A 14721-nucleotide genomic window follows, 5' to 3' on the forward strand; every position below is an offset into this window, starting at 1 on the left:
TGTTCCCCCTTCATAACTTTGGGTTTGAAGGTTGTGTAATCTTCCAATTTTGACCCTAGTGGCCTCGAGGCACCCACTAACAAGACTATGAGGGCAAAAATGAGAATGGCCATCAAGAAAAATGGAGGCCTAGACATAATTTGGAATGTATTGCTTTTGTTGAATTTTCACTGCATGAAAATATGGCTAGAGATATATGTTTATATATAGATAGAAATGTTGAAGAAGTAGGAGCTTGAGCTTTAAATGGACTCGTGATGGGCTGAAAATAAAGTGTGACATTTTGCCAGCTCATTACCTAGTTTTCCAGCACAATAGTGGTTGTGTGGCATTTGACTTTCAAATTCTTGGATAATTATTATTACCAACAATAAGATTCTATGATTACATGAATTTATGTGTATATATTTTCATATTTTACGAGGCTAGTTACGATCTCATTCATTGAAGCGTAACCTACCTGAGCTGAGCTGAGCTGAGCTGTAGTTGAATCTCATTAATGTTCTTTAATAAAACCTTGTAGGTATAAGAAAAAAGATTATATGTGTGTATGTATACATTTATATAGTATTTTAATTTTTGTTCTAATATTAAAATTGCGGAGGTGGAGATGAAGGAATCTGTAGAAAGAAATGGATGTGAAGGATTGAATATGAATAGAACAACTAGGACAAAGAGAGAAAGGGGTGGACAAGTGTAAATTACATGTGACATAATTAACTCTTCTTGGAATCACAAGAAATACTTTTAGTATGTGCATTCGTGACGTTTCACTGTGTATAATGTGTGCATTTTAAATACTACTATTTTTATTTAATGATAACATTTTTGGGTGGTTTTTCATGTTTAAAATTATAATCCCTTTAGGTGGATGATGGATGAAATAGATTTTTTTGGCAGATAAGATGATGACTAAGCAAATATGGTGTTGACACCTGTTTATAAGTGTAGATGTCCACGTGGGAGTAGTAGATGAACCAGTTTTGGGCCAAATCATCATTGTTTTAGAACTGCCACGAGAACAAATCAAAGATTCGGATGGGGATCCCCTGCTGTGGTGGGAGCACAGCAGGGGCTGCTGCCCTCACACAACCAAATTTTTTAATAATAAATTTATATTATAAAAAAAAAAAATTTAATATAAAAAATTTATTTGGTTGAGGGCAGCAGCCCCTGCTGTGCTCCCATCCCCAAAGATTCACCTACTACCAAATCTTGTCACAAATTGCGAATGCTCTTTTCACTTCTAGATAGAATAAGGTGTTTTCTCAGTAAGTTTTAAAAAAATATCCAAATTTTTTAATTTAAGTATGTCGGATATTAAAATTTATCCATACTGCAAAATCCTTCAATTGAAGTGTCACAGTCTGCAAATTGGGCCGTGAAATCTGCAACACTTTTTGTGTGGACTCATCTTTTTTTGAGTTCCTTTCGTTCTGGTTTTTTCAAGTTCTCATTTTTCTATTAAAAAGCAGAGTTTTGTTAGATAGAATCATTATTTAAGCAGTTTTATTCTTTTCATTAGTACTAGTATTTTAAGTAGTTTAATTGGCAAGACCATCGTTCGACCAATAAAAGAAAATCAAATTATATGTACGTACTATTACTATTCATTAAAAAATGAATTATAGATTCCATCAAAAAAAGCAGAAGATCCATCAACGAAAGGAGCTTTACAATCAACTACAATTTCAATATATGATAATTAAAATTAAAGTTTTTATTATAATAAACATTGACAGTCATACAAATGAAACTAAAATTAAGTGTTTCCTATTCCAATTGCATTTCTAGTGGCATCAAAATTGTTATACATATATATACATTGGAGAGATACCATCTCTTATCCATGCATGTACAACAATGGACCAACTATGATCCCTCGAACCATCCGATCCAACGACATTCCAACTTCACTTCCACCACGACTTCTTCTTCTTCTTCTTACCACCGTCTACAGGCGATTCTACATACAGAAAAACGTAATACAAAATCACACGAAAACGACGTTCATGAAGAATTTCTTCGGTCTTTAATTACCTCCACTAGGATAAATCGAATTGTAGTGTACTTCAGCCCAAAAGCTCAGCAAGATAACTGCATTCATACAAAGATATCAAGTTTCAAGTCATCATAATATATCTCGAGAATGATTTTCTTTCTTTCGTTTCCTTTTTATTGAATTTTAATGATATAAAACACAAACAACTGAACAAGCTAAGCTTACTCCTGTTTGATTTCTCAAACTGTGGAAGAATCTCAATGTAGCACGTATCCTTGTACGAAGTAACCACAATGATCCTGACGCCATACTGCAACGAAGCAACAGATACCGGTTCAATCACATTCACTAAATGCTTAATACATTGTGTGTGAAACATATTGAATTACTTCATAAATGCTTTAAATACGTTGTGCTTCGTGCAAATATGCCCGAGGAGGAAAGAACATGTTGATTCCATATAGATATTTTTTTGGAAGAAAAGAAAATGCATTCAAGCACCACAAAAAAGAGAGAAGCGTGAATAATAAGAAATCATACGCAATCTGCAGCAGCCTGCAAGGTGACATGATCTCCCCATTCCCCGTTGCTGTATTCATGCAAAGTTGATTAGAGAGATGTTTCGTGAAGTGAAAGAGACTATCGGATTTAGATGGTAATATTATACTTGCTCATTTTCTTCAAGTAGTCGTCATAAGCCATGGGGACATAATTGGCATACAAATCGGGCTGCAACTTCAGCTGACGGTTGGCAACGTAATAAGAATAAGGATAGGCACAAAACAATGGGAAAAACTGATTTACCAATTGTGATTGGCAAAATTATACGTTGTACCAAAATCACAAGCAAACCTGATTGACTATTTGGTCTCTCACAAAGTTGTGATGCTCTGGTGTCCGGTATATTTGATCTGACAGCGAACGGAACTGCAGAAAGAAACGGAATAAGCACAGACTGGCAAGGATTGAGTAGCACAGATCGTAAGAAGAGCCAGCTCCAAATCTCAAAAACCATTATGAATGATTATATAATATATAATGGAACTAACCTGACAGTTACCATCTCCCAGGATTTTGAGTTCGACTAGGTCATATAACTGCAACCTGGTGAAAACAAGAATGGAAAAATACAAGAAAATAGGTTAAACTCGAAACAAATCATGTAAAAATAGATTGGAGAGAACAACATTGAATGAGTTGAGAAACTGCTTATACGTGAAAACTGCAGTCCAATGACAAATGGATTTATTTTGAGTCACAGTTTATATCTCGTGTATTACTTGGTTATCCGTTTGTATTTATTTTAACAGACCACTCTTCCTCTCACAGTTTTCCTATCGACAATTACATTAATTAATATTCATTTGAACCAGAATTTCAACAATCCAGCACATATCAAGATTTCAAGTTCTTCGTAGTAATGTAACCACCATATTGTTAATATGCTTAAAACAGAGGAACTGAGCAAAACCTATTCAAAAGTCTTTCATGATCTGATGAAACTTCATCTGCAGAAGGGATTTCTCCATTGATTTTAGGAACATGCTACAACAGCAATGAAGAAAGCATCAAAATTCAAGATCAATCATTATTAGCAATAAAAGGAATCAGGTGGACTATAATAAGCCACACAAGAAACAAGACATAACTAAGGTACAAATGAAAGAAAACTATCTCCTTGATCAAGAAAAATCGACTGAAACTTACAGGAACTGGAACCATCTGATTGAGCCTTTTTCCCATTTCATCATAAAGCGCTGGTTCATCTTCCATCTCAGGCATGAAACCATGGTTAAAATCCTCATGTGATAACTCTCCCGTCTCAATCCCTGCCAACGCATGATAACACACAAGCTGAAATAAACAAAACGGAGCAAAACTAATCTACGAAAGGTAGAAGTACCATACCAGAGCTTGAGTGCCATTCTGAACTACCAGGCCAATCGAGAGCAGCACTAGACTCTCCATGATGGTGATCTGCAGTAGACGAAAACTCTGATGGATATCCAGCAGGATAACCCGAGAGGTCCTCCTGAGGCGCGTGTGCAATAAGTTCACCATTTCCCTCGAAAGAGGGTGCTGGATTACATAAACCTTCCATCACAGACTCGGTCCAAGACATATCCTTGGCATAACATGTAACGGTTTCTGGATAACCATTTGAAAGAGAGCAAACATCTATAAGGCGAGGACCGTCCCACCTCACATCATGATCCTGCCCATACATAGTCATATTCTACTCTGATATATTATCCGGTGAAAATCTTTGCTGCAGATTAGCAGAAAAAAACTGTCTTTAGCAACAAATCATCTCTTTTTAAGCAATATGGCCTTCTCAGAGAAAATGAAACAAAAAAGATAAACTTCCATTTATGGGATCCATCATCTTCCCAAGCATTAAATTCTGAACAAGCTTTGATCTTTTCCACTATCTTCCAAATAGGCTTCACATACACACTCTAGAAAACCTAACTTTAATTGAATTTCTATTTTTGTAACTTCTCAAATCTTATCAAACTATAAATTCAAAGATCCAGTTTCTCACATCTATAACCACAAGCACCCATCACTTCCAAAAGCGAAAAATCAATTAAAAATCTAATCTTGGAAGCTCACATGTCAAACATCATCAAAAAAGAGAGAAAAATCAGCTTTACTAATCAACAACTCAAATACCCACATAGTACATCCCAGCCTTAAACATCAAGAAACCTTGATCCCACATAAAATCATTGCTAAAAAAAGTAAATCAATACCGTATTTGTGGCGTGCATCTGTGCAGAAATTAGAAGGGGAGAAGCGTGATCTCTTGATAATTATTAACTAACCTTTTGGTACGGGATTGAAGAAACGAACAGGTGTTCCGCCAAAAATAAAATAAAAAAGAAAGGTCAATAAAGTGAATTAGTCGACGGAATGATGATGGGCGCTGGAATTTGGAAGTAGGCGGCGCGAAAATCCGGTGGCTGCCGACGGCCTGTTCATGAAAAGCCGTTAAGTGGGCTCCACTTCCCGAAATGGATTTGGTGGCGGCGCGCTTCGATTCAGCGGAGCCGTTGGATATTGCTACCATTATTTATGTATGAGAAAATTTCTGTTTACATTTTTTTAATACATTTAATGTTTTTCTTATGGTTTAGGAGTTTTTATTTAATTTTGGGTGGGTTATCTTATTAAGTGGGTTATTGGTTGTTACTATGATTAAATTGAGTAGTTGAATCATGCATTATGTTATAAATTGATTGACACTATCAACAGTTAGTTATAAATTTCTATCAAGAAAATAGAAATTGTACAAGCGATGTGTTTGTTGTATGTATGCTGATTTATTATTTTATTTTTCAAATTTATCTCCGAATAATTTTATCAAACATAATGTGTCTATAATGTGTTGTCATAACTCAAAATAACGTAACACGATAAACTTCTTCTTCATTGGGAAGTTTAACGTAACACGATAAACTTCTTCTTCAATGTGTAGAATACGTGACGAAAAAAACTACTATATCGAGTTATCGACATTGACAAATATGTAAATGGATTTTATAGTAATTATTTTTCTCTTTCAGGGGAATATTAAAGTGCGAAAATTAAAGAACATTAAAAATTAATAGCGATGATATGTTAGAGAGTCAATATACACTTATAATTTAAAATTAACAATATTCGTAATGATTTTGAAGATATTAAAATTAAACTAAAAAATATATATTTGGAGATGATGCTTATACAAAATGTGTAGCCTAACATTTGTATAGTATAATATTCATATTGTAAAGTGTAATAAGAAGGAACATCACATAATTGATCTCCACGTTGTTACTTAATGAAGGCGTGGAGTACTCAAATTTTTCCAAGTGTAAAAATATGTGATGTTGATATGAGTGACTTATGAACTTTAAATTGATTGATAAAGTTGTTTGATTCCTTAAGATAAGAATTTTATTATCTTCTCGGATCAATAATCCAATTACCTACCTTGTATCACAAAAATATTAAACAGGGCCGGAAACGAGTTAGAATCAATTCAAAGCCATGAAATGTATTTTATGACAATTTTATTAGTTTGTGATAATTCAATTATTTAGTCGCAGTTCGTACTTTCCTTTGAAAAATATTATAAGTAAAAAATATTTTATAAACTTTAATATTCATTTGGCTGTTCTAATTAAGTTACTACTATTAGTCAAAACATATTTAACTGTTAAATTTTAACAAAAACGTTAATTCTTAATCAAAATATATTATTTAGAATCAAAAGATTGTTTGTACTTTAGTTACTGTATTTTAAAATTGCAAAATGAGTGAAAGATTGCGCATCATAGACCAATAAATTACTTTACGGCAATTAATTAAGGGACAGCGTAAAATGAGTGAAAGATTGTGATTATCGGCTGAGAGATATATATGTCACTATTCCGAAATTGATTAAGGGATGGTGCTAAATAGATCAATTTTGATGTGGATCAAATACAACAAATTAGAAAGATTATCATATTCTTACGTATAGTTTTATATGGTTTAATCTATGCTTTCATGATGCGGTTCTAGTAGTAGATGCCGGTAACGCTAAAAACGTTATGTGTCGAAGTAACTTGAAATTTGCACATCCTTTATTATTATTATTATCATACTCCGTGTAATAAAAGACATCATGCACTTCTACTAAGACATCATTCAACGAATGGACTGATCCGACCGATTGAACTACGAATTAATAGGTTAATATATTTTATAAATTTTAATACTAAAGTAATTAAATTAATCTGAATAATTATATTTATAATTAAGTCACTAAAAAACACGTTTGACTCTAGTCATTAATTAATTTTTACTTATGTATAATTCGAAACAGTTGTGTTAAAAGGTTGTAGGTTCCTTTTATTTGATTAATAAACTATCGGTCCGAGTCAAAACGTAGATTATTACTGAAAGATTTGTACAAGCATATCACATTTATTATTTACAGTTTGAAAACCAAAACTAAAGTCAACTTAAAATTTTCAAACTAAGAAATGTCCCCTGCTTCATGATCTCATCACCACCATCTCCTTTTCACACAAACTCAACAAAACACCTTCAAATATCTTCACTTGCTACTCCTCTCCTTCTTGATTTCCAACCCAAGCACTTGTGATCTCCCTTGATGTGCTCAAGAATCCTCCTCTTCCAACGTTCTTGCAACGATCCCTCCTCGTCCGGCGCCAGAATGGCGCACTCGACTGAGGCGTCCGGGGTCTGGCTGCTCATCCCTTTGACAACATGGTTAACCATCTCTACGACGTCGCTCATTCTAGGCCGGTTTTTGGGGTGCCTGATCAGACACTGGTTCGCAATGGCCGCGAGCCTCTGAGCCGACTTGGCGTCGTACTTCCCGTTGAGACGAGGGTCTAGGATCTGTTCGAACTTCTTCATGTCCGAGAGGTGCGGCCTCACCCAATCCAAGAGCTTCTGCTCGTCTTTCGGCTTATTCCTGTCGAAGGGGCGCCTCCCGGTAATGAGCTCGTACAGGAATATCCCGTAGCTCCAGACGTCGCTCTTGGCCGTGAGGCGCCCCGTCTGGATGTACTCCGGTGCAGCATATCCCACTGTCCCCACAACCTGTTGGAGATCATATTTAAATGCATCAGCAAAACAAAATCTTGCTACAACGGACTCGAACCTGAGACCTTTGGCATAGGACATTAATCACACTACCACTAGGCCAATACACGCACGCTATAAAAAACTATAAAAATATATAATTCATCGAGAGAGAGGGCATACAGCAGTAGAGACATGACTTAATCCATCAGCAGGGCCTAATTTGGCCAACCCGAAATCCGAGAGCTTAGCATTCCACTGCTCATCCAAGAGAATGTTTGAAGACTTGAAATCTCTGAATATAATCTACACAAAAAGCCGTCTCTTTATGAAGCTTGCCGTGATAACCTGAGGTACGTTGAGGCGAATTTCGACAGAGAGAAAGTAGTTATACCTGAATTTCCATGCCCTCATGAAGATATGCTAGTCCTTTTGCAGCATCCTGTGCCACTTTTAGCCTAGTTGCCCATGGCAGAGGTGCGTGAAACCAACTTGATATATGATCTTGCACGCTCCGATTTGGCATGTATTCGTACACTAGAAGGCGTTGGATCCCTCTCTCGTCATCTTCAGCACAGTAGCCTATTAGCTTCACAAGATTCGGGTGATCAACGATGCCAAGCACATTCACTTCCGTCACCCACTCCTTGTGCCCCTACACAAATGATCATAATCAACGTCTTTAAGGAATCATATTTTCATGATCAACGACAATAAGAATGCGAAGAATTGTGCCTCAAAATGAACAAACAAGATCATGATTTCACTACAAAGTAGTATCATTCTGAAGCATTGATGAGTCTCAAACAAACCTCAATGCAATAGTGTTAGGAGAAGATGGCTTGCCTGTAATCCTCTGCTGCTGAGCTGTTTAACAGCAATGTCAACGCGTTTATTTGAATCCGCCTTATCCCTCAAAACACCTCTATACACTGGCCCAAACCCGCCCTCTCCAAGCATGAGGGCGCGGCTGAAGCTCTTCGTTGCAGTCTTCAGCTCTGCGAACGTGAACACCCTAAGGTTGCTATGCTTTTGGGACAGACTAGCGAACGAGATCTTAGCAGATGATGACGCGTTGCTTATGTCTGATACGTTCTCCGACCCTAGCTTCCTCACATCAAGATCCGTGGACGTGGACGTGGACGTGGATGAGACGCCTGACCCTGACTTCGTGGTCCGTGGCTCATCGGTTTTATAACCATTGGAGAAGTGAAAACACCTCATGTTCTTCAACAACAAACAACTGCTTATTACACATCAAAGCTGAGGCCAAAATCCTAGTATAGTTTAGATAAACAAACATACATATTTCTTGATTGCCTACATAGATATATCAAGAATTGCATAACAAAATAGCCATTTCATCAATTGCCTACACATGAATTGCATAACAAAAAACCAGAACACACACATATATAAATGAGTCAAAACATAGACATAACTTTTCTTACAAACCCTCTATAGTCTATAAGCATGGGGAGCAATATCATTAATTAACAATCATGACAAAGAAAACCAAATCCCTATATTTCTTGAGATGGAAATAGATGAACAACCAGAAGAAGTAAAGATTCTGAGTTTGGAGAGAGTCAGCTCACCTGTAAGAGATAAAGCAGCAATATCTCTGTGATTTTTGTAATGGAATATTTTGTGGGTGTGTCCAAAAATGAAAAGAAATAAAAGGGATTAAAAAGAAAAATGCATGTGTGGCAAAGAGGATGCCATGATCTGTGGGAAGTCAATGGTAGGCAGCTGGAGTTTTGCTCACCAACTTCCATACCCCCATTGATAACAACATTGCATCAAGGAGTGATGAATCATGGAACATTAAAATTTTAAAACAAGACTTTGGAGAAAGACAAATAAAAAAAGATTGTTATTTTTTCTTGTTTTGGGACCATGATTTGAGACGGCAGGGCTTTGCTTTATGTGGAAGGAATTGATTTGGTTGAAGATGGAGTCATGTGAATGTGAATTGCCATTTTCACACCAAGCAAGAACTGAAATTGCAAAGAAAAGAAGTGCATCAATGGTGTACTATTTGGACATGGAAATTGGGAAGGGCTAAAATTGGTTAAACATTTTGTATATTCAATAACTATAAAGATTGCATTTTTTCTACATAATTTCACTAAACCAATTCCATGGGTGAGGTATTTGTTTTTCTTTCCAGCTTTGACATTCGGAAAATACTTGGTTTTTTACGAAATCGAGTTTGACTAAGTTTAATTAAAAGTGGTGTATCGATTGATAGATAAATAACATTTCACTCTTTAGATGGAATGAATCAATTGGAAATTTTAAAATGTAACGTAGACGGTTACAATGACGCATGATTACATAGGTGCTTCAATTTTTTAAGTTCATTATTAAATTGCAATATTAATGCATTTTACTACTATCATACACTACTAGAGTGCTTGTGGTAAATGGTAGTAGTAACTAATACTACCAGAATAGTGGTAGTAAGATTTACATTTTGATTTACCGATTATAGTATTTAGGATAGAGAGGAGTTGATGAATTACTAACTAATTAGCAATTATAAATTAAGATCAAATCTTAAGTATTAGATTATGAGATCTAGTGGTTGAAATAATGTTACGGATTATATTTTAAATTTAAAAAACTATTAAATAAACTTAAAGGTATTAATGTCAATTCTCCCTCACATCAAAATTATCTTAAAACTTTAAATTTACGTAACTCTCTCGATTTAAATTATTTTTTCGTAAAAAATATATCAAATTAAAGATAATTTCATAAGAATTCCAACGAGATCTCAATTGCACATGTTCCGACGATGTTCGGGTGATGAAATTTGATAAATTATATTTCAATTTTCGTACATGTTGATAAACAGATTTTATCAACAAATACACAAAAAATCTCAACATAGTGCATGCAAAATCTCAATATAATGTAAGTAAAATATCAATAAAACTGTGTTTATATTTTCTTGTACTTGTGTTGATATTCTCATGTCACATTGTTGGTATTTTTAATACACTATGTTGATATAAAAAACACCAACGAAAATTATCATATGATAACATAATGACGATATTACCCTTTTGTTGATATTTTATCTACTATTTATTGAAATTTGTGAGCTTTAATCTAATCCACTCATTTCAAAATTTAAGGGTGTAGATTTAGTGTTAGTTTTGGATTATGGTGTTATAAGCATTAGAAGAAGACATTAGCGTGGTTAGCATGAGAATTACAAGTGTTACAAGAACTAAATAATCATTTTACGATGTGGCTAAGCAAACATGATACTCTGATTCTTAATTAATTAAGTAAATAATTATTCAAGAAGTGTTAATCAACCTTTAATTTAATAGGTTGACTTGTTCCTCCTAACTCGATGATAGATAGACAAAATGGATCACCAAATAGTAATAAATAAAAGCATGGATTATTAGTGATTACAGAAGACAAATTTGCACAGAGAATTTTCTGACAGAGTTGACATACTCAAATATATGTTCTAATTATTTCTCAATAGGGGATAGAATGCTGGAAATTGCTGTCCATATTTGTCACAGTACAATTTTGACTAAGTGTTAAAAAGATTCACTAATATATTTTTAATTAAGTAGAATTAATTTAAACTAAATACACATTGGCGATCAAATATGAAAAAAGTTTTTTGACTTTAGTAGAATTAATAGATCAATTGTTTATAACCACATGGACCTTTTATCTAGAATGTTTATATTCTCTCCTTTTCATTCTACCAATTTCAATTGATTTTTCGTTTTTTGACATTTTTGGTGGACACAATACATTTATGATTTATCACTTTCTTTGTTCGCGCTGCAAATTAATTTTCGTATATTATAACTATATTGTTTGGATAAGCATTGACAAACAATGCACAAATGTCAGTGTTGTAGCAATCAAATACTTACATTCATTTCATTCATAGAGCCTCAAAATATGTCAATTTCTTGATTTTAAATAAGCCAAAAACACTTTATTCACAGTTGGACATTTTACGCGGCAGGGTTACAAGCCCCCACGTTTTAAGGCTTTTTTCATATTATAAGTATATTAATTAGTAGTAGTATAGAGAGAAACGAAACTAAATGTTTTGAGTTTTAATTTGAGTCAACATATGAATGCATATTGGGAACGATTGACCTCAAAAGAAATTAAAATATACTACTAGCTTGGAATTATTAATCCGTCAATTTTAATGAGTTGACAATTACCATCCAAATTAATTTCTACGCGCTATGAAATAAAAATCAATATCATAATCACAATATGAGTAACATAGTCAAAGTCTTCATAAATAAGTATTAACGGCTATATGTCAAGGGTGTTCTCCCTTAACAAGGTTTCGACGTCGACAAGACGACGGAAGGATAAAGGTGGACGTCATGGGCTTTCCCCGGGATCAGCTCCAAGAACAATACGGAATTGAAATAAAAGCTTGAAAATAAAATAGAAGGATAATTAATATTTCTTGACTGAATGAAATGAATAACAATGTCCACTATTTATAATAGTGGATACTAACTTAATGAGCAAGACAAAAGATATGAAAAAGATATGCACTCCCTAAATATCTAACTAAATAATGCAACTAAATAATAATGCAAGATATGAAATATATATAAATAATAAACGTATCAACTTCCCCGCGGTTAAAATCCACCTTGTCCTCAAGGTGGAAACCATGAAGCAACGATGAGCGTCGAGGAATCCTCCTGGGTCAAACATACACCGAATAGTTGAGCGTCTCCCTGCATCATCTCCATAAAAAATCACAAAGGGAAGACCCTTATGGACATGATAATTCAGTTCTAAAATCTTGTGAATGCGTCCATGAATGCTCAAGCATAGAGTATCATTTTGCGAAGGATTCAACCGGGCATCAACATCGAGTGATGTTAATCGATGATTCATATTTGCAACATTCTTAACATGTGATGAATCACTCAATAATTCCATTGACGCAGTGTACCTCATGGAATTACCCAAATCACTGGGTTTCGTCTCCTTTGCAGCCTTTTCAACTCCACAAAAACCAGCAGAAGAATCAAGAATCTTCTCGGTGGAATAATCAAATTCATCCTCAATGGAGCCATCCTCCTCGTCTATCACCTCAATCAGAGGCAAATCTTCTATCCGAAGTGGTGGCAGCGGCGACGATTGATGCAAATTAAATTGTGGAGGTCCGAAGTGATTGTGTTGTCCTGGTGGCCCCCAACACGACGGCGGCTTGATTATTGGCAGCGGTGGGAGGCTCGAGCGATCCAGACGGTAGCTCCACATACGATCTTGTTGCCTCGGCAGAGTGTAGTACGGTTCCGGACCATGGGTTGGCGCTGGTTCAAAGTTACAAGGTGGCTGTTCACAAGGTGATAAACCTGGTTGATTGCGGCTGCCCGGAGGGTCCCAGCAGCAGGTTGCACACCGTGGTTGGACCGGTTGCGGTGGCTGGATCAATGGCGGCGGATCCCAAGACAAATTAGGGGTTCCTGCAGTCGGATCATGATTCCAACCATACGTGTTCGATGGTTGCTGAGACAGTTTCCTGGCGCCGCCATGGCGGGTCCCAGGAAGTGGGCTGACGGGCTTGATAGGATGGTGTTGTGGGTGGAGTCGCACATCATGTGGATATGGATATGATGGTTGTTGATCTTACTCTCTGATCGGATGGTGCGGGGGTTGATATACGGGCTGCTCAAGTTCGTCCATCGCGTCCAATCTCATGTTTAATCTATTGCAGAAAGCTGTCATCCGTTCACATAGGGAAACGATATCCTCAGTGGTGTAACAAGCCATGAGTACGACAATGAAAGCACCAATTGTTAAGGGTGTTCTCCCTTAACAAGGTTTCGACGTCGACGAGAGATCGACGACGGAAGGATAAAGGTGGACGTCACGGGCTTTCCCCGGGATCAGCTCCAAGAACAATACGGAATTGAAATAAAAGCTTGAAAATAAAATAGAAGGATAATTGATATTTCTTTATTGAATGAAATGAATAACAATGTCCATTATTTATAATAGTGAATACTAACTTAATGAGCAAGACAAAAGATATAAAAAAGATATGCAATCCCTAAATATCTAACTAAATAATGCAACTAAATAATAATGCAAGATATGAAAGATATATAAATAATAAATGTATCACTATACAAGCCTTCGATATATATAAAATAATTTAATGGATTTCAAAAAAATTTAGAAGGCAATGATTTTGAGAAAAAATGATCATTATGGCTTTGCAAATATTAAGAAAATACCTCACTTTTTACATTTTTTGGTTTTTCTTTCTTTTAATTTAAGAGGATCAACGATGGTTCCCTATCTACCCCGAAGTGACTCGGACCTCCGGCCTAACGGTCGGAGGTGAAGCGTTTTACCACCGAGCTGCGCCTCGTTGTCAAGGTGGGAACCAACGGGTCCCACCGACCTCCCAGGCACGGGTCCAGGCTTTTTTCACCTCCCCCAGCTCCTGGATCCAAACCAGTGAATCCACTAGCCCCAGGGGAAATGGGTGAAGCGTCTTACCACCGAGCTGCGCCTCGTTGTCAAGGTGGGAACCAACGGGTCCCACCGACCTCCCTGGCACGGGTCCAGGCTTTTTTCACCTCCCCAGCTCCTGGATCCAGACCAGTGAATCTAGCCCCAGGGGAAATTAATCCCAAGCTGCGCATCCCAGGGGTCGAACACGTGACCTCTAGGATGGCACGGTATCCTTGCCTTCCTCCTCAACCATTTGAGCTAAGGGGCTTGGAATTTTTACATTTTTTGGTTGTATGTATAGTAATTTCGATTTATAATATCATAAATAGAAACAGTAGTTCCTTTTTTTCCCTGGAAAATGAACTATCCATATTCTGAATATACTTTTATACTGATTTAGAAATATCGTGTGGAAGTCCACTCAGTAAGGCCCAACGATAATTCTTTGATGAATAGTTTAAAATTTGAGAATATGGATAATTGGTTTAGTATATGAGTAATACTAACATTTAAGTTAGGACTTATAAAATTATTAAGGATGTACTACTAATTATCTTTTGTTGATTAAAATCAGTTTTTATTTCCTCTGAATAATCCATTGTGAAATTCTAAACACCTCCAGCATGTGCAGGCCGAAGAATCAT

General features: G+C 36.0%; 2 protein-coding genes across 7 annotated transcripts; both read right to left on the minus strand.

Annotated features, from left to right (window-relative positions):
* Positions 1-1697: 1697 nt before the first annotated feature.
* On the minus strand, positions 1698-5186 carry LOC121748821 (OVARIAN TUMOR DOMAIN-containing deubiquitinating enzyme 9-like). Of its 4 annotated transcripts, none has more exons than XM_042143352.1 (11): positions 4759-5186; positions 3911-4217; positions 3710-3831; positions 3474-3547; positions 3052-3106; positions 2855-2929; positions 2670-2743; positions 2543-2591; positions 2228-2312; positions 2041-2097; positions 1698-1966 (listed from the first exon to the last, which is right to left on the minus strand). In XM_042143352.1, the coding sequence occupies exons 1-11, from the start codon at positions 4774-4776 to the stop codon at positions 1914-1916; spliced, it is 969 nt and encodes a 322-aa protein (XP_041999286.1). In that variant the 5' UTR covers positions 4777-5186; the 3' UTR covers positions 1698-1913. The 4 variants fall into 4 exon arrangements, with proteins under 4 accessions (XP_041999286.1, XP_041999285.1, XP_041999284.1 ...); XM_042143351.1 differs by having other exon boundaries at positions 3911-4271; positions 4759-5184; XM_042143350.1 differs by having other exon boundaries at positions 3911-4271; positions 4831-5183.
* Positions 5187-6886: 1700 nt separating this feature from the next.
* Positions 6887-9491, minus strand: LOC121748571 (serine/threonine-protein kinase PCRK1-like). Of its 3 annotated transcripts, none has more exons than XM_042143011.1 (5): positions 9184-9491; positions 8432-8812; positions 7980-8240; positions 7769-7891; positions 6887-7603 (listed from the first exon to the last, which is right to left on the minus strand). In XM_042143011.1, the coding sequence occupies exons 1-5, from the start codon at positions 9361-9363 to the stop codon at positions 7082-7084; spliced, it is 1467 nt and encodes a 488-aa protein (XP_041998945.1). In that variant the 5' UTR covers positions 9364-9491; the 3' UTR covers positions 6887-7081. The 3 variants fall into 3 exon arrangements, with proteins under 3 accessions (XP_041998945.1, XP_041998946.1, XP_041998947.1); XM_042143012.1 differs by having other exon boundaries at positions 8432-8848; positions 9184-9292; XM_042143013.1 differs by lacking the exon at positions 9184-9491 and adding an exon at positions 9142-9163.
* Positions 9492-14721: the final 5230 nt, after the last annotated feature.

This window comes from Salvia splendens, chromosome 9, assembly GCF_004379255.2.
Source record: "Salvia splendens isolate huo1 chromosome 9, SspV2, whole genome shotgun sequence".
Taxonomy (NCBI): Eukaryota; Viridiplantae; Streptophyta; class Magnoliopsida; order Lamiales; family Lamiaceae; genus Salvia; species Salvia splendens.

Coding starts and splice junctions, on each gene's coding strand:
- LOC121748821 (XM_042143352.1), bottom strand. Junction 2,744..2,854: donor GAGACCAAATAGTCAATCAG/GTTTGCTTGTGA, acceptor GCCAACCGTCAG/CTGAAGTTGCAGCCCGATTT. Junction 2,313..2,542: donor TGCAGGCTGCTGCAGATTGC/GTATGATTTCTT, acceptor GCTTCGTTGCAG/TATGGCGTCAGGATCATTGT.
- LOC121748571 (XM_042143011.1), bottom strand. CDS start 9,363: ATGGAAGTTGGTGAGCAAAACTCCAGCTGCCTACCATTGACTTCCCAC. Junction 8,813..9,183: donor TGCTGCTTTATCTCTTACAG/GTGAGCTGACTC, acceptor TTGTTGTTGAAG/AACATGAGGTGTTTTCACTT. Junction 8,241..8,431: donor TCAGCAGCAGAGGATTACAG/GCAAGCCATCTT, acceptor TCATTTGTGTAG/GGGCACAAGGAGTGGGTGAC.